General features: G+C 45.6%; 1 protein-coding gene across 1 annotated transcript in view; it reads right to left on the reverse strand.

Annotated features, from left to right (window-relative positions):
- Window positions 1–21,666: 21,666 nt before the first annotated feature.
- LOC138372708 (autotransporter adhesin BpaC-like) overlaps window positions 21,667–23,162 on the reverse strand; it is a 2,981-nt gene continuing 1,485 nt past the window's right edge. Inside the window, exon 2 of the mRNA XM_069338219.1 lies at window positions 21,667–23,156. Coding sequence (XP_069194320.1) covers window positions 21,667–23,156 — 1,490 coding nt within the window. The remainder of the gene's footprint in view (window positions 23,157–23,162) is intronic.

The following is a 23,162-nucleotide window of genomic DNA, read 5'->3' on the forward strand; positions in this document are numbered from 1 at the left end:
ATTTATTTATTTATATATATACATACAAGAAGGTACATTGAGTGTTAACAGAGAACTTAGCGTTTAAGTTGAAATTACATTCTTGTAAAGGCACTAGAACATAGTGTTTCAGGCAAAAGGCCAACATTTGTCGTACTAAAAAATGGAAGCGGCTGGCGAAAGTTTTGTACTGTCCCGTTTTCTGTTTTGGGTCCTCTGGTAGGTTAGGAGAGACCACTTTAAATTGTCCGTTTTTTAACGTTGAGAAATCTAAGGAGGACGGGCTGACAGGGGAGACTTAGGCACCTCCTCACACACCGACCTACTACTGGTAACTTACTGTATTGGACATCTATGGATAAGTTGAGCGTCTTGTTATTGGTCTTAAAGTTCTTCATGGTCACTTAGAATCTCTATATATTTTCTAAATTTATTGAAAGATCCATTTATAATTAATTTTGTTTGTATCGAGGACCCCCCCCCCCTCCCCCCACTATATTTAAGGTCGAACCACTTAAATGTTTCCCTTCATAAAACTAATATAAATTGTAAAAAAAATTCAACATCCAGTCATCCGTGGTGTAGTGGTAAGACACTCGCCTGGCGTTCTGCGAGCGCTATGTCATGGGTTCGTATCCTGGCCGGGGAGGATTTACTGGGCGCAATTCCTTAACTGTAGCCTCTGTTTAACTCAACAGTAAAATGTGTACTTGGTTGTAAAACACGATTCTTCGCGGCAGGGGATCGTATTCCAGGGACCATAGGATTAAGGACTTGCCCGAAACGCTACGCGTACTAGTGGCTCTACAACTATGTAACAACTCTTGTATATATCTCAAAAACAAAAAAATGTTTTGATACGGTCGAAACACTTTACATATGAGTGGCTTTATTAACCATGCATCCTCTGTGACAACTAATTAACGACTGTATCGTGTATATTTTCTAAAGACAGATGATTATATTATTATTGCTTTTATTATTACTATTAGGTTCACTTCTCCTAGCTTGGTTACTCTAAAACAGCGTGGAGGAGAAATGACAGATAAAGCACAGCGCAGCATGGGAGGTTGTTAATTAATGATGTGTGATAATGAATTCAACTGGGGAAATGCTGGACGGAAGGGATTTTCAGAGTCCGCCTGAAGTACTGATGCACTCTAACAGCTAAATTAATTCCTCGAGGCAATTAACAGGTCAAGAACTGGATTTCGGGGGCAGTATACGTATTTACACGCAAAAGGAATTACATGCCTCCTATATATATATATATATATATATATATATATATATATATATATATATATATATATATATATATATAATATATATATATGACAATGTCAGACCACGGAGGAAAATGAAACAGGAATTTCCTTAAGTACTTTCGTATATTAAATACATCTTCAGAAGGTTTGATACCTTCTGAAGATGCATTTAATATACGAAAGTACTTAAGGAAATTCCTGTTTCATTTTCCTCCGTGGTCTGACATTGTCACATTCTTAATCACGTGTTTATTTTCGTGATACACACACACACACATATATATATATAATATATATATATATATATATATATATATATATATATATATATATATATATATATATATATATATATATATATAATATATATATATATATAATATATATATATATATAATATATATGCGGAAAATCCACAGAGAAATTGGAGTCAGTCTGGTGTTGACAAAGGCTTTAACAAAGCCGAAACGTTCACCTCATTTCATATTTCTCTGTGGATTTTCCGCATAAAATGATCAGTGTTTTGTGATCGTCAATTGCATATAATATATATATATATATATATATATAATATATATATATATATATATATATATATAATATATATATAATATATATATATAATATATATATATATAATATATATATATAATATATATTGTCATTTTTTACTCCAATAGGCCTAGAAACCACCTTTAGAATCCTCGTTCACTATACAACTCACACGAATGAGAAGATGAACTCCCCTTTTGGAAAGAGCCACTCATAAGCCTTGGAACAAACAATGTTATCTACATCCAATACTAGTCTAGGCCTATCCTGGACCATCCAGTCCTGTCTAACTGTGACACAAATGTCTCTCACAATCCTTCTTGAACCTAAGTCAGTTCCTACCCTTTATCTCTGCTGGTATTGGTGGCTGACAACGAAAGTATCTACGCCTATGCCGGAGACTTATAAAATTTGTCTACCGGCCCAATACGCATCAACTTCTATTCGTTCTACGCACACGGAGATAAAAAGTGGTCAAAAATGTTCTTCAAAATTTTAATAATATTGATTAAATTCTATATTTAAATGATTGATGAGATTTCTAGAGCAATAGACTCGTAGAGTACGACTCTCTGAGTCCAGATTAACGTTTAGTATAGTTAAGGGTTGCAAGCTTGTCAAAGAAAATGTAACTAGCAACACTCGCCATAGTGGTACAATTTTACAGGGGTAACTTAAATATATATGATGCAGGGGTAACTTAAATATATATGATGCAGGGGTAACTTAAATATATATGATGCAGGGGTAACTTAAATATATATGATGTACTTAAGGTGACTTGTTCTCACACGGTGACCACCTTAGCCAATGACCGTGGCGCCCACAAGACGCCTCGAGCTTGTGAAAGGAATCCTAATTTTGTCTGATGAATGTTAATATAGAGAAGAGCAAGATGAATTGTAATCGAGGTAATGTTACTATGGTAGACTGTGAATAGAATGACATTAGTGGCATGACGGCTGAGTGGACAGTGCTCGGGGTTCGTAGTCCTAAGGGTCCGGGTTCTATCCCTGGTGGAGGTGGAAACAAATGGGCAGTTTTTTTCACCCTGATGTACCTGTTCACCTAGCAATAAATAGGTACCTGCGGAGGTAGACAGCTGCTTCGGGCTGCTTCCTGGGGGATTGTGTGTGCGTGTGTGTGTGTGTGCGTGTGCAAATTAAGATTAAGGACTTGCCCGAAACGCTATGCGTGCTAGTGGCTGTACTAGAATGTAAACATTTGTGTATATATATAATATATATATATATATGTCGTACCTAGTAGCCAGAACGCACTTCTAAGCCTACTATGCAAGGCCCGATTTGCCTAATAAGCCAAGTTTTCATGAATTAATTGTTTTTCGACTACCTAACCTACCTAACCTAACCTAACCGAACTTTTTCGGCTACCTAACCTAACCTAACCTATAAAGATAGGTTAGATTAGGTTAGGTAGGGTTGGTTAGGTTCGGTCATATATCTACGTTAATTTTAACTCCAATAACAAAAAATTGACCTCATACAGAATGAAATGGGTAGCTTTATCATTTCACAAGAAAAAAATTAGAGGAAATATATTAATTCAGGAAAACTTGGCTTATTAGGCAAATCGGGCCTTGCATAGTAGGCATAGAAGTGCGTTCTGGCTACTAGGTACGACATATATATATATATATATATATATATATATATATATATATATATATATATATATATATATATATATATAATACAAAAATAAAAGATGTTTGATAATCTTCGGTAATCATGGTGTGTGTGAGAGATCAAGTTATTAATTTAATAGGACACATTTTTGTGATTATAAGACACGCTTATAAATATGGACAAAAGGATGGGAAGGAGGGACCACGGGAGACATCTCCCGTCACGCAGGGTGCAGTCGCACCTCCACAGATCTCCAGTATCAGCTCATGATACTGGTAATGGCTCAATGGCCACCACTTACGGGCTATTCATGCCCGTGCCACCTTTTGGGTGGCTTAATCTTCATCAATCAATCTAGGAAGGGACAGGGAGGAGGAGGGAGGGAGGGAGAGGGAGGAGGAGGGAGGAAGGGAGAGGGAGGAGGAGGGAGGGAGGGAGAGGGAGGGAGAGGGAGGAGGAGGGAGGGAGGGAGGGAGAGGGAGAAGAAGAGAGGGAAGCACTACCAGCAGCAACAGTAGACGGGGGGGGGGGGGATGTGGTCACCCTTGACGGGGTGGTCGGTCAACGGAACAACGGTGGCTACCTTGGTCATGCTCTGGAGGCTCCCGTCCACACCTGCCGCACCCTCACCTACTTTACTCTCACACACACACACACACACACACACACACACACACACACACACACACACACACACACATTGTTATTGTTATATGACAATTATGTGACAAATTTATGACATTATATGACATTATTATATTATTATATATTATATATATATGATATATATTATTATATTAATATTATTATATTATATAACGTTATATGACAAAGAGTGCTGGGAAGGCGGGACACCACGAGCGTAGCTCTCATCCTGTAACTACACTTAGGTAATTACACTTAGGTAATTACACACACACACACACACACACACGCAGAATAACATCTGCGGCATATGCGAGGCTGGCTAACATCATAACAGCGTTCAGGAACCTGTGTAAGGAATCGTTCAGAATCTTGTACACCACATATGTAAGACCAATCCTGGAGTATGTGGCCCCAGCATGGAGCCCGTACCTTGTCAAGCACAAGACGAAGCTGGAAAAAGTCCAAAGGTATGCCACTACACTAGTCCTAGAACTAAGAGGCATGAGTTACGAGGAAAGGCTGAGGGAAATGCACCTTACGACCCTGGAGGACAGAAGAGTAAGGGGAGACATGATCACAACCTACAAAATCCTCAGGGGTATCGACCGGGTAAACAAGGATAAACTATTCAACACTGGTGGGACGCGAACAAGGGGACACAGATGGAAACTGAGTACCCACGTGAGCCACAGAGACGTTAGAAGGAACTTTTTCAGTGTGGGAGTAGTTAACGGATGGAATGCATTAGGCAGTGATGTGGTGGAGGTTGACTCCATACACAGTTTTAAATGTAGATATGATAGAGCCCAGTAGGCTCAGGAATCTGTACACCTGTTGATTGACGGTTGATAGGCGGGACCAAAGAGCCAGAGCTCAACCCCCGCAAGCACAACTAGGTACACACACACACACACACACACACACACACACACACACACACACACACACACACACACACACACACAGGGGTCTTGGTGGTCGTGATCCGAATGGCCCGGGTTCGATTCCCGGTGGAGGCGGAAACAAATGGGCAGAGTTTCACGCTGTTCACCTAGCAATAAATAGATACTTGGGAGTTAGGCAGCTGTTACGGGCTGCAAGCTGGGAATGTGTGTGTGTGTTTCAAATATATAGTATATATTATAGAGGAAAATAGGTCGAGAGTCAACCGACGATTAGAAAGGCGGGGTCCAAGAGCTAACAACTCGATCTTGCAGGCCCAAATAGTAAACACACACAAAAAATCTGTATATTTACACTTAGACCCACTATTAGTAGTAAAATATAATGTTCTGTACTGTAACATCACTTGAGAATGAACCATGTAGGTTCGAAACGTCGTGCGATTTTATAATAAGTGATTTACACTTAGACTGCATATTTTTGGAGTGCCAGAAGGCGCTTGACACAACACACCATAATAGACTAATGCACATGTTGGAGAAGAAGATTAAGGAGCACCTAAACAACGGAAGACAATGAGTTTGTGAGGGGTGAGTGGCGGGAGTCACCACCCAAGTCCCACAAGCTTCAGCTCCTGGACTTTACCATTTTCCTCACATATGTAAATTCCAGAGGAGAATAGACTCATCCCTCTTAATGTTTGCAGCTGGTGCACAATTACGAGGATTAAGGCAGGAAGATAGCAAGAGGCTGCAAGATCTTGAGGTTATCTTGATATGATTTCGGGACTTAGTGTCCCCGCGGCCCGGTCCTCGACTAGGCTTCCACCCTCAGGAAGCAGCCCGTAGCAGCTGTCTAACTTCCAGGTACCTATTTATTGCTAGGTAACAGGGGCATCAGGGTGAAAGAAACATTTTGCCCATTTGGCTCCGCCTCCACCGGGGGATCGAACCCGGAACCTCAGGACTACGAATCCGAAGCGCTGTCTACCCAGCTGTCAGGCGCCTTCATGATATGGACAAACTTAAGACAAGTCCTTTACAGTCGATGTCACTTACCACCGTAAAGTAACCTGTCATATCTGTGGAAGAAAACGGATTGCAAGTAGAGAGAGAAAATGGGATATATTCGAGTATAAGTAGAGAAAATGGGATATGAATCAGTAGAGAAAATTTAATACAGAGAAAATAGGATACAAGTAGAAGAAATAGGAAATTAAGTCTGGTTCGTGCTCGACTTGCAATCGGGAATTCCGGGATCGAATCCAGGGAGGGACAGAAATGGTTGGGCACGTTTCCCGTCACCTAATGCACCTGTTCACCTGGTAGTAAATAGGTACTCAGGAGTTAGCTGTTTGTGGAGTTGCATCCAAGGTCAATCCCACGCCTCGCCAGCAACTTGATCTGGGTTCGAATCCTGGCCTAAGGAGGATTGTCTAGAGGAACTATAAGGAGAAAGCGCCAAGCCATCACGACTATATAGCACTGGGAAGGAGTTTGGGATGGGACGGGGGAAAGGAATGGTGCCCAACCTGCATGAAGCGAGACCGTCGTTCTACCGTCGAGCCCAAGTTATTGGTCAGGAGGATTGCCTAGACACACATCCTTATCTGTTCGCTATGTTCACCCAGTGAACATAAGCGATCATTCCCAGTAATTAGGAACTTGGTTGTAAACCGATTGACGGGTCGTGTTCCAGGGAAACACTGGGTATAAGTCTTACCATGAGCTACGGGAAGGGAAAGCTCTCGGCCTGTTAACAGGAGCCAACAGTCGTCTGCTCCTGAGGAAACAAAATGAAGATTATTACAAGCAAACACGTCCGTTTGCTGTTAAATTTTCAGTAATTGCTTAATAAATTCCCATCCACATTCCTGTAATTTTCTCAAATCGGAAGTTCAAAAATGGCTGAGCCGATCGCTGGCAGCTTCTCTCCTTCCCTGGAGAGTCAATTGAGCAACTTTCCCTACGATGATTGGCTAAGATAGATTTTTGGGTGGTACAATCTGTTCTGCTACTCTCACTCGGCCCCAACAGCTGATTCTACTCTCACCCACCAACAGATGATTCTACTCTCACCCACCAACAGATGATTTTACTCTCACCCACCAACAGCTGATTCTACTCTCACCCACCAACAGCTGATTCTACTCTCACCCACCAACAGATGATTCTACTCTCACCCACCAACAGATGATTCTACTCTCACCCACCAACAGATGATTCTACTCTCACCCACCAACAGATGATTCTACTCTCACCCACCAACAGATGATTCTACTCTCACCCACCAACAGATGATTCTACTCACCCACCACCAGCTGATTCTACTCTCACCCACCAACAGATGATTTTACTCTCACCCACCAACAGCTGATTCTACTCTCACCCACCAACAGCTGATTCTACTCTCACCCACCAACAGATGATTCTACTCTCACCCACCAACAGATGATTCTACTCTCACCCACCAACAGATGATTCTACTCTCACCCACCAACAGATGACTCTACTCTCACCCACCAACAGATGATTCTACTCTCACCCACCAACAGATGATTCTACTCTCACCCACCAACAGATGACTCTACTCTCACCCACCAACAGATGATTCTACTCTCACCCACCAACAGATGACTCTACTCTCACCCACCAACAGATGATTCTACTCTCACCCACCAACAGCTGACTCTACTCTCACCCACCAACAGCTGATTCTACTCTCACCCACCAACAGCTGATTCTACTCTCACCCACCAACAGCTGATTCTACTCTCACCCACCAACAGATGACTCTACTCTCACCCACCAACAGATGACTCTACTCTCACCCACCAACAGATGACTCTACTCTCACCCACCAACAGATGACTCTACTCTCACCCACCAACAGCTGACTCTACTCTCACCCACCAACAGATGACTCTACTCTCACCCACCAACAGCTGATTCTACTCTCACCCACCAACAGCTGATTCTACTCTCACCCACCAACAGATGACTCTACTCTCACCCACCAACAGATGACTCTACTCTCACCCACCAACAGATGACTCTACTCTCACCCACCAACAGATGACTCTACTCTCACCCACCAACAGCTGACTCTACTCTCACCCACCAACAGATGACTCTACTCTCACCCACCAACAGCTGACTCTACTCTCACCCACCAACAGATGACTCTACTCTCACCCACCAACAGATGACTCTACTCTCACCCACCAACAGATGACTCTACTCTCACCCACCAACAGCTGACTCTACTCTCACCCACCAACAGATGACTCTACTCTCACCCACCAACAGCTGACTCTACTCTCACCCACCAACAGATGACTCTACACAGGACCCGGTGAACAGTTTCTACACCTTCCTTCACTGGCCCAGAACAATATTCTGGTTAAATAGACTCCTGTGATCGCATATAGGAATCCAGCGATTATTCAGCACATTACATGGAGGGACTTGAGTCTAGAATATTCTGGGGTGATAGGCCTAGCTGCGCCAGTAGGCCTGCGCCACACATTATAGGTGTATTGTGTATTTTTGGAGTGTCGCAAGTCTATCAAGGCAGTAGGAAGCGTTCTTCCCATCAGGTGTACTGGTTGTAAACCGATTGGTGTACTGGAGCTGGTGTACCGGTGTGCAGGAGAGGTGCAGTATAGCGGGTATGCTGTAATATGCGCAGCGAAGCAGAGGCTGCTCAACATTTGTACCGGAACACCAGCGGCCATATAATCACTCCAACCATACAAGACAAACACACCAACTGTACGGAGCCTGCTGGCATTACACACACACACACACACACACACACACACACACACACACACACACACACACACACACAAAGGGGCCTCTGGCCAGATTCACGAAAGCACTTACGCAAACACTTACGAACCTGTACATCTTTGTTCAATCTTTGGCAGCTTTGTTTCCAATTATTAAACAGTTAATGAGCTCCGAAGCACCAGGAGGCTGTTTATAACAGTAGCAATAGTTGAATGGGTAGTTTTCATGCTTGTAAACTGTTTAATAAATGAAAACAAAGCCGTCAAAGATTGAGGAAAGATGTACACGTTCGTAAGTGCTTGCGTAACTGCTTTCGTGAATCTGGTCCCTGGCAGCCTGGTGGTGGGGTCTAGTAGCCTGGTGGATAGCGCGCAGGACTTATAATTCTGTGGCGCGGGCTCGATTCCCGCACCAGGCAGAAACAAATGGGCAGAGTTTCTTTCACCCTAAGTGCCCCTGTTACCTAGCAGTAAATAGGTACCTGGGAGTTAGTCAGCTGTCATGGGGTGCTTCCTGGGATGTGTGTGTGGTGTGGAGAAAAAATAAGTAGTTAATAAACGGTTGATTGACAGTTGAGAGGCGGGCCGAAAGAGCAAAGCTCAACCCCCGCAAACACAATTAGGTGAATACACACACACACACTTATGACCATGGGACAAGAGATCTGGGAAAGGAGAGTTGACTACAGGAAAGGGGACTACAAGAGGATAAGGGACTATCTGGGTGAATTGCAGTGGGAGGAAGAAATTAGAGGAAAAACAGTCCAAGATATGATGGACCTAGACACAGAAATGCCAGGAGGCCGAAGAGAGATTTATACCAACAGTAAAGGGAAAAAATAAGAAGGAATATAATAACCCATGGTTTAATAGACAGTGTCAGGAAGCAAAAATGGCCAGCAGGAGGGAGTGGAAGAAGTACAGAAGACAAAGGACAGAGGACAACAGGATCAGATACAACAGAGCTAGGAACGATTACATTAACATAAGACGGACATCGGAAAGGGACTATGAGAACGATATTGCAATCAAAGCGAAAAAACAACCTAAGTTACTACACAGTCATATAAGAAGAAAAATGTCGGTGAACGACCAAGTGACAAGACTAAGGAAGACAGAGGGGGCATATACTGAAAGTGACAAGGAAATCTGCGAGGCACTGAATGCCAGTTTCCATGGAGTGTTCACTACCGAGCCTGAGCAGCTCCCATTGTTGGAAGGGGTTACCCTAGATGAAAGACTATCAGATATAGAGGTGACAGCAGAGGAGGTAATGAAACAGTTGACAACTCTAGATGCAACTAAAGCAGTTGGACCAGACAAAGTATCACCGTGGATACTAAAAGAAGCAGTGCAGGCCCTCAGCGTGCCTCTGGCAATGATCTTTAATGAGTCACTTATGTCGGGAGAATTGCCCAGTTGCTGGAAGAAGGCAAATGTCGTGCCGATCTTCAAGAAAGGTGATAGGGAGGAGGCACTTAACTATAGACCTGTATCACTGACAAGCATCCCCTGTAAAATACTGGAAAGAATAATTAGGCTACGACTGGTTGCACACCTGGAGAACATTAGGTTTGTGAACAAACATCAACATGGGTTCTGGACAGGGAAATCGTGCCTAACAAACCTTCTGGAATTCTATGATAAAATAACGAGGATAAGACAGGACAGAGATGGTTGGGCAGACTGCATATTTCTGGACTGCCAAAAAGCCTTTGATACAGTACCGCACATGAGACTGCTGTTCAAGCTCGAGAGGCAGGCGGGGGTGGGGGCAAAGGTCCTAGCATGGATAAGGAACTACCTAACAGGAAGGAGCCAAAGAGTTACGGTAAGGGGCGAGAAGTCGGACTGGCGAACAGTAACAAGTGGAGTACCACAAGGATCGGTGCTGGGACCAATTCTATTTCTTGTATATGTTAACGACATGTTTACAGGCGTAGAATTCTAAATGTTGATGTTTGCGGATGACGCAAAGTTGATGAGAAGAGTTGTGACAGATGAGGATTGCAGGATCCTCCAAGAGGACCTGAACAGGTTGCAGAGATGGTCAGAGAAATGGCTACTGGAATTCAACATGAGCAAATGTAAAGTTATGGAAATGGGACTAGGAGATAGAAGACCAAAGGGACAGTACACAATGAAGGGGAACAGCCTACCTGTGACGACGCGCGAAAGAGACCTGGGTGTGGACATAACACCTAATCTATCTCCTGAGGCACATATAAATAGGAAAACGACAGCAGCGTACTCTACACTGGCAAAAGTTAGAACATCATTCAGAAACCTAAGTAAGGAGGCATTTAGGGCGCTTTACACTGCCTACGTGAGGCCAGTCTTAGAGTATGCCGCCTCATCATGGAGTCCCCATCTGAAGAAGCATATAATGAAACTGGAAAAGGTTCAGAGGTTTGCAACGAGACTCGTCCCAGAGCTACGAGGGATGGGGTATGAGGAGCGCCTGAGGGAACTGTGCCTTACGACACTAGAAAGAAGAAGGGAGAGGGGGGACATGATAGGAACGTATAAAATACTCAGAGGGATTGACAGAGTGGACATAGACGAAATGTTCACACGGAATAGAAACAGAATGAGGGGACATGGATGGAAGCTTGAAACTCAGATGAGTCACAGAGATGTTAGGAAGTTTTCTTTTAGCGTGAGAATAGTGGGAAAATGGAATGCACTTCAGGAACAGGTTGTGAAAGCAAATACTATTCACAATTTTAAAACCAGGTATGATAGGGAAATGGGACAGGAGTCATTGCTGTAAACAACCGATGCTCGAAAGGCGGGATCCAAGAGTCGGTGCTCGATCCTGCAGACACAACTAGGTGAGTACACACACACACACACACACGAAATAAACAACCTGAAAAGAGAGCTGACAGCAGCAGAGGAGGAGATTAGAGCCCTCAAAGAGAATGGTATCGAGGCTGAGAGTCAGAAAACCATCCAGGGAGAAGGTGGTAATAGTTTTTTGGATGAGAATGCCACAATAAAAGCAACATTTGCGGAAATACTAAAAAAAAATAACTCTGAAGTAATGACTGCAGTGATGGAGGTGGCCATGAAAGCAGCCACCTCACAGGAGGCGGCACGCTCCACTAGCCAACTGCTGGAAAGGAACAGATCAGTGGTTGCTGTGGGTATTAAAGAACAGGAAGGCTCCAATAGGACAGAGTGGAATGACAAGGACAAAGCAGCAGTGAATGAAGTACTAAAGGCACTAGACATGGAAGGGGCTGAGCATAGCATTGAGAAGGTTTTCAGGCTAGGCCGGTACAACAAAGACCGAGACCGAATGATAAAGATAGTGTTTGCAAACGAGAGCACAAAGGAGAAGATCCTATCAAGGAAGAGCTCCCTGAAAAACGTGGGAAAATTAAAAAATGTATTCCTCCAGAGAGACATGACAAGGGAGGAGAGAGCCATGGCGGCAGAAGCAAGGAAGAGGCGCAGGGCGAGAGGGGAAAACCAGGAAGTCACAGCTCCCAACACAACACCCCCAGAGGCGAGGGGGGAACCCACAACCAGCTACCCAGTAACACCAGTTACTAGTTCAGTTCAGCTCTGGAGAGAGTCACACGTTGTGTCCGTAGGGTCCGCGAATAACATCAATTATCTCGAGACATTGAAGGGTCACTGAGACAAGAAACATAGTTTTTTGTCACAGAAGTGTACGCAAACGCAGTGATCAAGTGTATAGTGAGCTCCTACAGCGGTAGAGCAATTAAGAAACAAAAATAAGGCCGAGTGGCAAGATCAGTGTGTACCGTTGGGTCAGCCTAGCCACCCAGCCTAGCAAGACCTACGTTTTGTTTGCTGAGTGATGTGTTGTGAAGCAGATTGTAGCATACTTAGTGATTGATCCCCCGAAGTGTGTGCACCGTTTAGGATCGTATGCTAAGTGCACATAGTGGTGACGACCAGTGAGGAAGATAGGAACGAATGTTACCAGGAGCACGTGGAGACAACAGTAGCACGTGGAGACAACAGTAGCACGTGGAGACAACAGTAGCACGTGGAGACAACAGTAGCACGTGGAGACAACATTGATACCAGAGAGAGGAGAGGGCAAGCGACCAACCCCGTCATAAGGACATCTCTTCAAACTCACCTAGGCGTGCTTGCTCGGGGTGAGCTGACGGTAGGTACCCCTCTCTAGGTCATCAATAAGGTGTACAGAGTGACTTAAAATACCTAATTTAAAGTAGGTCTCAATATCTCAAATATACAACTCCGTGGCTCACTTGGGTGGGGCTTGACACATGATACCCTGGTGACCGCTCACCATCTCACCCCACACCTTCCCACGCCTTACACTGCCCCAAGACACCCCCCTACCCCATCCCCTATACACAAACACCCCCGCACCCAACACACACACACACACACACACACACACACACACACACACACACACACACACACACACACACACACACGCACACGCACGCACACAAAGACACACACGGACACACACACACGCACACACACACGCACATACAGACACACACACAGACACACACACACACACACACACACACACACACACACACACACACACACACAGGTCAAGCGGGATGGTAAGACAACAGAATGAAGCTGGAGGAGAGGGACTGGACGAGTCATTCATGGAGATGATTGCTAAGGCATGGAAGGAAGTCAGTGGGGAATTGAAGGACCTGAGGGAAACTATATGTAAGCTGCAGATAGAACTAAGTGCAGCACAAGAGGAGATAAAAAGCCTAAAAACAGGTCCTCCTCAGACTCTGGTCCAGGGGACCAACCCCCAGGTGCCAGGAGATGTAGCTATGGCAGGGACCCCTACAATTGGCCCAACCTTTGCTGAAATGCTCAAGAGCCCAGGAGCAATGTCCACAGTCAAGGATGTTGTAATGAAAGCAGTAACCTCACAGGAGGCAGCTAGATGCACAAGCCAGCTAATGGAAAGGAAAAGAGCTGTAGTAGTGGTAGGTGTCGAGGAACAAGAGGGCTCCACAAGGGAGGAAACGAAGACTAAAGACAAAGCTGCAGTGGCAGGGATATTAAAGGAGATAGGAATGGAAGGGGCTGAACGAGACATAGAACAGTTTTTCCGGATTGGCCAGTACAACAGAGACAAAAAAAGATTGATCAAGGTAGTATTCAAGAGCGAGGACATCAAAGAGGACATTCTAGTAAGGAAGAACAAACTGAGGCATGCAAGGAACTACAAAGAGGTATATGTTCAGAGGGACATGACCAGAGACGAGATAGTAAGGGCAGCAGATGCAAGGAAAAGGCGCAAGGAGAGGGAAGAGAGCCAGGGAACCTCAGCCTCCAACCCAGCAATCCCAGAGGGGAGTGGGGAACCCCAATCCAGCAACCCAGGAACCCCAGGGGGGAATGCAACACCCCAGTCCACCACCCAATAGGGCCCTCTCTACCCCCCAGCACAAACCCTTCCTTGCCCCTGCATAATGCCCATCATGAAACCCAAATCCTCCCCCTCCCCTTACCCCAAGTAGCCCCTGCTTTCCCAACCCCTGGTCTTCTCCCTGCCCCAAGCAGGCCTGAGCAGGACCAAAGCCCTCTATCCCCCACTCCACCTCCCTCCAAACCCCTGTCAACTACACCGCAGGAGGGCGTGCCCTCTCCCCAAGCAATCCCTGCTCCCTCACCCCCAGGACTTCTTCCTGACCCAAGCAGGCCTGAGGAAGACCTAAGCCCTCCACCCCCCACCCCACCTCCCCCTGAACCCCTGGCAACTACCTCACAGGAGGAGGAGCCTACCCAAGTAGCAAGGACCATAGAACAACCTCCTACACTTGTAGGGAGTGTGGGTGAAATTGGATATAAGAAAGTGAGCTTCAAGGTAATGTACTCAAACATTGATGGGATTACCAATAAAGCAAGTGAACTGGCAGAAAGGGTGCAAGAAGAAAACCCTGATGTAATAGGACTAACAGAAACAAAATTGTCAGGAGTCATAACAGATGCTGTGTTTCCAAAGGACTACTATATAGTAAGGAAAGAGAGGGAAGGGAGAGGAGGTGGAGGAGTGGCCCTGCTGATAAGGAAGGACTGGAGTTTTGATGAGATGGAAATTCCGGGCTGTGACGGATTCAGAGATTACATAACAGGAACTATAACAATGGGTGGACCTAAGATAATAGTGGCAGTCATTTACAACCCTCCCCTAAATGACAGAAGACCTAGACAGGAGTTTGATAGGAACAACATGGCAACTATTAATATAATAGAGAGAGCAGCTTCAGTTGCCTGCAGGAATGGCTCAAGACTCTTAATCATGGGTGACTTCAACCATGGAAAGATAGACTGGGAGAATGGGGACCCACATGGTGGTGCAGATACGTGGCGAGCTAAACTCTTGGAAGTGGCAACAAGGAATTTTCTGAGCCAGCATGTCAAGGAACCCACAAGAATGAGAGGCAATGATGAACCAGCTAGACTCGACTTAATATTCACCCTAAATGAGTCAGAAATAAGGGAAGTCAAAGTTGAAGCCCCCATAGGAATGAGTGACCATAGTGTACTGACCTTTGAGTACTTGGTGGAGGTAGGGATAACCTATCCAAGGATGGGAGTGGAGGGGAAAAGACTGAATTACCGAAGAGGAAAATATGACGAGATGAGGAACTTCCTAATGGGAATACCATGGGAAACAGAACTTAGAGACAAGAATGTGCAGGTCATGATGGATATTGTCACCCAAAAGTGCCAGGAAGCTGCAGACAGGTTTATCCCCGTCCAAAAGGAGATAAACGAAAAACAACAGAAAAACCCATGGTTCAACCAGGAATGTAAGGTAGCGAAACAACTGAGTAAAAGAACATGGAGAAACTACAGAAATAACAGAACACCAGAGAGCAGGGAGAGGTACCAGAGGGCCAGAAATGAGTACATCAGAGTGAGGAGGGAAGCAGAGAGACAGTTTGAAAATGACATCGCGAGTAAAGCCAAGACCCAACCAAAGCTGCTCCACAGCCATATCAGGAGGAAAACAGCAGTGAAGGAACAAGTGATGAAGCTGCGGAAAGGGGAGAACAGATACACAGAGAATGACAAGGAGGTGTGTGAAGAACTCAACAAGAGATTCCAGGAGGTCTTCACAATAGAACAAGGAGAAGCCCCTGCACTAAATGAGGAGGCGGCAACCTTGGAAACCTTGGAGGAATTTGACCTCACCAGTGATGAGGTCAAAAGGTGTCTGCTGGAGCTAGATGTGACAAAGGCTGTTGGGCCTGATAGAATCTCACCATGGATACTAAAGGAAGGTGCAGAAGCACTAAGTGTGCCACTCTCTATGGTGTATAACAGGTCACTGGAAACAGGAGACTTACCAGAAAGTTGGAAGACAGCTAACGTGGTCCCAATATACAAAAAGGGTGACAGGCAAGAGGCACTGAATTACAGGCCAGTTTCCTTAACTTGTATACCATGCAAGGTGCTGGAGAAGATCGTGAGGAAAAGGCTCGTAGAGCATCTGGAGGGAAATAACTTTGTAACGCACCACCAACATGGGTTCAGAGATGGTAAATCGTGCCTCACAGGGTTAATAGAATTTTATGACCAGGCAACGAAAATTAGGCAGGAAAGAGAAGGGTGGGCCGACTGCATTTTCCTGGATTGCCAAAAAGCCTTCGACACAGTACCCCATAAAAGGCTGTTAAAAAAGTTGGAGCAACAGGCAGGAGTAAAAGGGAAGGTGCTCCAGTGGATAAGGGAGTACTTAAGCAACAGGAAACAGCGAGTAACGGTGAGGGGGAAGACATCAGAGTGGCGAGATGTCACCAGCGGAGTCCCACAGGGCTCAGTACTTGGACCCATCCTGTTTCTAATATATGTGAACGATCTTCCAAAGGGTATAGACTCATTCCTCTCGATGTTTGCTGATGATGCAAAAATTATGAGAAGAATCAAGACGGATGAAGATAGACAGAGACTACAGGATGACCTGGATAAACTGGAGGAATGGTCTAGAAAATGGCTGCTGAAGTTCAACTCTGGAAAGTGTAAGGTGATGAAATTAGGCGAAGGGAGCAGGAGGCTGAACACAAGGTATCATCTGGGAGGGGAAATCCTGCAAGAATCAAATAGAGAGAAGGATCTGGGGGTTGATATCACACCGAACCTGTCCCCAGAGGCCCACATCAAAAGAATATCATCAGCGGCATATGCTAGACTGGCCAACATAAGAACTGCCTTCAGAAACTTGTGTAAGGAATCTTTCAGAACCCTGTATACCACTTATGTAAGACCAATCCTGGAGTATGCAGCTCCAGCCTGGAGTCCATACCTAGTTAAACACAAGACAAAGTTAGAGAAGATTCAGCGGTATGCCACCAGGCTCGTCCCGGAACTGAGAGGATTGAGCTACGAGGAAAGGCTAAAGGAGCTGAACCTCACATCCCTGGAAAACAGAAGAGTAAGGGGAGACATGATAACCACCTACAAAATTCTCAGGGGAATTGACAGGGTGGACAAAGACAAACTCTTCAGCACGGGTGGGACACGAACAAGGGGACACAGGTGGAAACTTAGTACCCAGATAAGCCACAGAGACGTTAGAAAGAATTTTTTCAGTGTCAGAGTAGTTAATAAATGGAATGCACTAGGAAGTGATGTGGTGGAGGCTGACTCCATACACAGTTTCAAATGTAGGTATGATAGAGCCCAGTAGGCTCAGGAATCTGTACACCAGTTGATTGACAGTTGAGAGGCGGGACCAAAGAGCCAAAGCTCAACCCCCGCAAGCACAATTAGGTGAGTACAATTAGGTGAGTACCAGAAGGGAGGACAACCCCGCCTCCCTCCTCTGCATAGAAAAACCCCCTACCCCAAACCCTCCCTGCCCTCCCTGAACACTCAAATGTTCAGCCAAATCTCCCTCCCCCCACACCCAATCCCCACCCTTCTATCCCTCCCCTCCTCCTGAGTCCTCCCTACCCCCCTTTCCTTTCCGTCCTCCCTCCCCTTTCACCCCATACCCTCCGTGTCCCTCCCCCTTCACTGGATCCCCCGCCCCTCATCCCAGTATCCTCTGAGATCCTGTTATCCACCTCACAGGTCCTCACACCCATGGAACAGCCTCCCCCACCAGCAGAACACTCACCAAGGAGGCGATTTGAGAAGGGACAGAAGAAAGTGAGCCTCAAAGCGATGTACACTAACATAGATGGAATTACAAATAAAGCAAATGAGCTTGGAGAACGGGTACTAGAGGAAAACCCAGACATAATAGCCCTCACAGAAACAAAGATCACGAAAACGAAAACAAACGCAGTGTTCCCACAGGACTATTATGTTATGAGGAAAGAGAGGGAAGGAAGAGGTGGGGGTGGTGTAGCTCTGCTGGTAAGAAAAGGCTGGGATTTTGAGGAGATGGATATTCAGGGCTGTGAAGGTTTCAGTGACTACATAGCAGGTACTGTAACAAATGGAGGGAAAAAAATTATAGTCGTAGTCATATATAATCCACTACCAAATGACAGAAGACCTAGACAGGAATATGATAGAAACAACATGGCCACCATTAACATAATAGAAAGAGCAGCTTCTGTTGCTAGCAGGAATGGATCTGAACTACTAATTATGGGAGACTTCAATCATGGGAAGATAGATTGGAAGAACAGAGACCCGCATGGAGGACCAGAAACATGGAGAGCTAAGCTGCTGGACGTGGCAACAAGAAACTTTCTAAGCCAGCACATCAAAGAACCAACAAAAATGAGAGGAGAAGATGAACCAGCAATGCTTGATTTGATATTTACCCTAAATGAATGGGATATAAGGGAAGTTAAGATGGAAGCACCCTTGGGAATGAGTGACCACAGTGTATTGAACTTTGAGTACCTGGAAGAGCTAGGACTTATCTCCCCCAAAAAAGAACTAGGAATCAAAAGGCTGGCATACCGAAAGGGGAATTATGAACAGATGAGAAGTTTCCTAAGTGAAATACCTTGGGACACAGACCTCAGAGATAAGTCTGTACAGAGTATGATGGACTATGTTACCCAAAAGTGTCAGGAGGCAGTAAACAGGTTCATCCCGGCCCAAAGGGAAAAATCCGAGAAGCAACAGAAGAATCCATGGTATAATAGGGCATGTATGGAAGCGAAGAAACTGAACAAAAGGGCGTGGAGGAACTTCCGGAATAATAGAACACCAGAAAGCAGAGAGAGGTACCAGAGAACCAGGAATGAGTACGTCAGGGTGAGAAGAGAAGCAGAGAAAAGTTTTGAAAATGATATAGCAGACAAAGCCAAGACCGAACCAAAGCTACTCCACAGTCACATCAGAAGGAAAACAACAGCGAAAGAACAGGTATTGAAACTTCGAACAGGTGAGGACAGGTATACAGAGAATGACAGAGAGGTGTGTGAAGAACTCAACAAGAGGTTCCAGGAGGTCTTCACAATAGAACAAGGTGAGGTCACTGTGCTAGGAGAAAGGGAGGTAAACCAGGCGGCCTTGGAAGAGTTCTAAATTACGAGAGAGGAGGTCAAGAGACACCTGCTGGATCTGGATGTTAGAAAGGCTGTTGGTCCAGATGGGATCTCACCATGGGTACTGAAAGAGTGTGCAGAGGCACTTTGCTTGCCACTCTCCATAGTGTATAGTAAGTCACTGGAGACGGGAGACCTATCAGAAATATGGAAGACGGCGAATGTGGTCCCAATGTACAAAAAGGGCGACAGGCAAGAGGCACTGAACTACAGGCCAGTGTCCTTGACTTGTATACCATGCAAGGTGATGGAGAAGATTGTGAGAAAAAACCTGGTAACACATCTGGAGAGAAGGGACTTCGTGACAAATCGCCAACATGGGTTCAGGTAGGGTAAATCTTGCCTTACAGGCTTGATAGAATTCTACGATCAGGTGACAAAGATTAAGCAAGAAAGAGAGGGCTGGGCGGACTGCATTTTCTTGGATTGTCGGAAAGCCTTTGACACAGTACCGCATAAGAGGCTGGTACATAAGCTGGAGAGACAGGCAGGTGTAGCTGGTAAGGTGCTCCAGTGGATAAGGGAGTATCTAAGTAATAGGAAGCAGAGAGTTACGGTGAGGGGTGAGACCTCCGATTGGCGTGAAGTTACCAGTGGAGTCCCACAGGGCTCTGTACTCGGTCCTATCTTGTTTCTGATATATGTAAATGATCTCCCGGAGGGTATCGATTCATTTCTCTCAATGTTTGCGGATGATGCTAAAATTATGAGAAGGATTAAAACAGAAGAGGACTGTTTGAGGCTTCAAGAAGACCTAGACAAGCTGAAGGAATGGTCGAACAAATGGTTGTTAGAGTTTAACCCAACCAAATGTAATGTAATGAAGATAGGTGTAGGGAGCAGGAGGCCAGATACAAGGTATCATCTGGGAGAGGAAATTCTTCAGGAGTCAGAGAAGGAAAAAGACTTGGGGGTTGATATCACGCCAGACCTGTCTCCTGCAGCACATATCAAGCGGATAACATCAGCGGCATATGCCAGGCTGGCCAACATACGAACGGCATTCAGAAACTTGTGTAAAGAATCATTCAGAACTTTGTATACCACATATGTCAGGCCAATCCTGGAGTATGCAGCCCCAGCATGGAGTCCATATCTAGTCAAGCATAAGACTAAACTGGAAAAAGTTCAAAGGTTTGCCACCAGACTAGTACCCGAGCTGAGAGGTATGAGCTACGAGGAGAGACTACGGGAATTAAACCTCACTTCCCTGGAAGACAGAAGAGTTAGGGGGGACATGATCACCACATTCAAGATTCTGAAGGGAATTGATAGGGTAGATAAAGACAGTCTATTTAACACAAAGGGAACACGCACAAGGGGACACAGGTGGAAACTGAGTGCCCAAATGAGCCACAAAGATATTAGAAAGAACTTTTTTAGTGTCAGAGTGGTTGACAAATGGAATGCATTTGGGGGTGATGTGGTGGAGGCTGACTCTATACACAGTTTCAAGTGTAGATATGACAGAGCCCAATAGGCTCAGGAACCTGTACACCTGTTGATTGACGGTTGAGAGGCGGGACCAAAGAGCCAGAGCTCAACCCCCGCAAACACAACTAGGTGAGTACACACACACACACCAGAACGCACTGTAATGCGTCGGTTCAAGCATGAACACAACTTGCTTGCTTGTGTCTTTGTTAAGTGTATATGTTTCCGGGTGTGTGTGTGGGGGGGGGTGTTGGGGTAGTGGGGGTGGTGTTGGGGGTAGAGTGGGGGGTGGTGGTGTTGGGGGTAGAGTGGGGGGGGTCGGAAGCTTGTGGGAGGGGGGGGTTAAATTTGGGTTTCTGGGTGTTTTGGGATGAAGGGAACTATCAGGGGAAAAACGCCAAGCCATTACGACTATATAGCACTGGGAAGGTGTCAGGATTTAGGATGGGACGGAGGGAAGGAATGGTGCCCAACCTCTTGGACGGTCGGGGATTGAACGGCGACCTGCAAGAAGCGAGACTGTGGATTGTGTGTGGATTGTATGTGCCCACAGGTGTGTGCTCTCAACAATGTGTGCCTGCAGGATCGAGCGCTGGCTCTTGGTCACCGCCTGTCTAGCCAGCGGTTGTGTAGTGCCGTCCTGTTTAGACAGTACTTGTAGTAACCATGTCGCACACGAAACTATCTGGAGATGATTTCGGGGCTTAGCGTCCCCGCGGCCCGGTCCTCGACCAGGCCTGCTTTTTGTTACACCCCCCCCCCCTCAGGAAGCAGCTCGTAGCAGCTGTCTAACTCCCAGGTACCTATTTACTGCTGGCGAACAGGGGGCATCAGGGTGAAAGAAACTGGCCATCTGTCTCCGCCTCCACCTAGGATAGAACCCGGAACCTCAAGACTACGAATCCCGAGCGCTGTCCACTCAGCCGTCATGCCCCTTGGGTACAATTTAGGTCAAAGTGGAAGCGTTCTGAGGTCACTTGACCTGAAGCTGTAGACCTGAAACACTTGACCTGAAGCTGTAGACCTGAAACACTTGACCTGAAGCTGTAGACCTGAAACACTTGACCTGAAGCTGTAGACTTGAAACACTTGACCTGAAGCTGTAGACCTGAAACACTTGACCTGAAGCTGTAGACCTGAAACACTTGACCTGAAGCTGTAGACCTGAAACACTTGACCTGAAGCTGTAGACCTGAAACACTTGACCTGAAGCTGTAGACCTGAAACACTTGACCTGAAGCTGTAGACCTGAAACACTTGACCTGAAGCTGTAGACCTGAAACACTTGACCTGAAGCTGTAGACCTGAAACACTTGACCTGAAGCTGTAGACCTGAAACACTTGACCTGAAGCTGTAGACCTGAAACACTTGACCTGAAGCTGTAGACCTGAAACACTTGACCTGAAGCTGTAGACCTGAAACACTTGACCTGAAGCTGTAGACCTGAAACACTTGACCTGAAGCTGTAGACCTGAAACACTTGACCTGAAGCTGTAGACCTGAAACACTTGACCTGAAGCTGTAGACCTGAAACACTTGACCTGAAGCTGTAGACCTGAAACACTTGACCTGAAGCTGTAGACCTGAAACACTTGACCTGAAGCTGTAGACCTGAAACACTTGACCTGAAGCTGTAGACCTGAAACACTTGACCTGAAGCTGAAGACCTGAAACACTTGACCTGAAGCTGTAGACCTGAAACACTTGACCTGAAGCTGTAGACCTGAAACACTTGACCTGAAGCTGTAGACCTGAAACACTTTACCTGAAGCTGAAGACCTGAAACACTTGACCTGAAGCTGAAGACCTGAAACACTTGACCTGAAGCTGTAGACCTGAAACACTTGACCTGAAGCTGTAGACCTGAAACACTTGACCTGAAGCTGTAGACCTGAAACACTTGACCTGAAGCTGTAGACCTGAAACACTTGACCTGAAGCTGTAGACCTGAAACACTTGACCTGAAGCTGTAGACCTGAAACACTTGACCTGAAGCTGTAGACCTGAAACACTTGACCTGAAGCTGTAGACCTGAAACACTTGACCTGAAGCGGTAGACCTGAAACACTTGACCTGAAGCTGTAGACCTGAAACACTTGACCTGAAGCTGTAGACCTGAAACACTTGACCTGAAGCTGTAGACCTGAAACACTTGACCTGAAGCTGTAGACCTGAAACACTTGACCTGAAGCTGTAGACCTGAAACACTTGACCTGAAGCTGTAGACCTGAAACACTTGACCTGAAGCTGTAGACCTGAAACACTTGACCTGAAGCTGTAGACCTGAAACACTTGACCTGAAGCTGTAGACCTGAAACACTTGACCTGAAGCTGTAGACCTGAAACACTTGACCTGAAGCTGTAGACCTGAAACACTTGACCTGAAGCTGTAGACCTGAAACACTTGACCTGAAGCTGTAG

The sequence above is a fragment of the Procambarus clarkii genome, chromosome 39 (genome assembly GCF_040958095.1).
Source record: "Procambarus clarkii isolate CNS0578487 chromosome 39, FALCON_Pclarkii_2.0, whole genome shotgun sequence".
Classification (NCBI taxonomy): domain Eukaryota; kingdom Metazoa; phylum Arthropoda; class Malacostraca; order Decapoda; family Cambaridae; genus Procambarus; species Procambarus clarkii.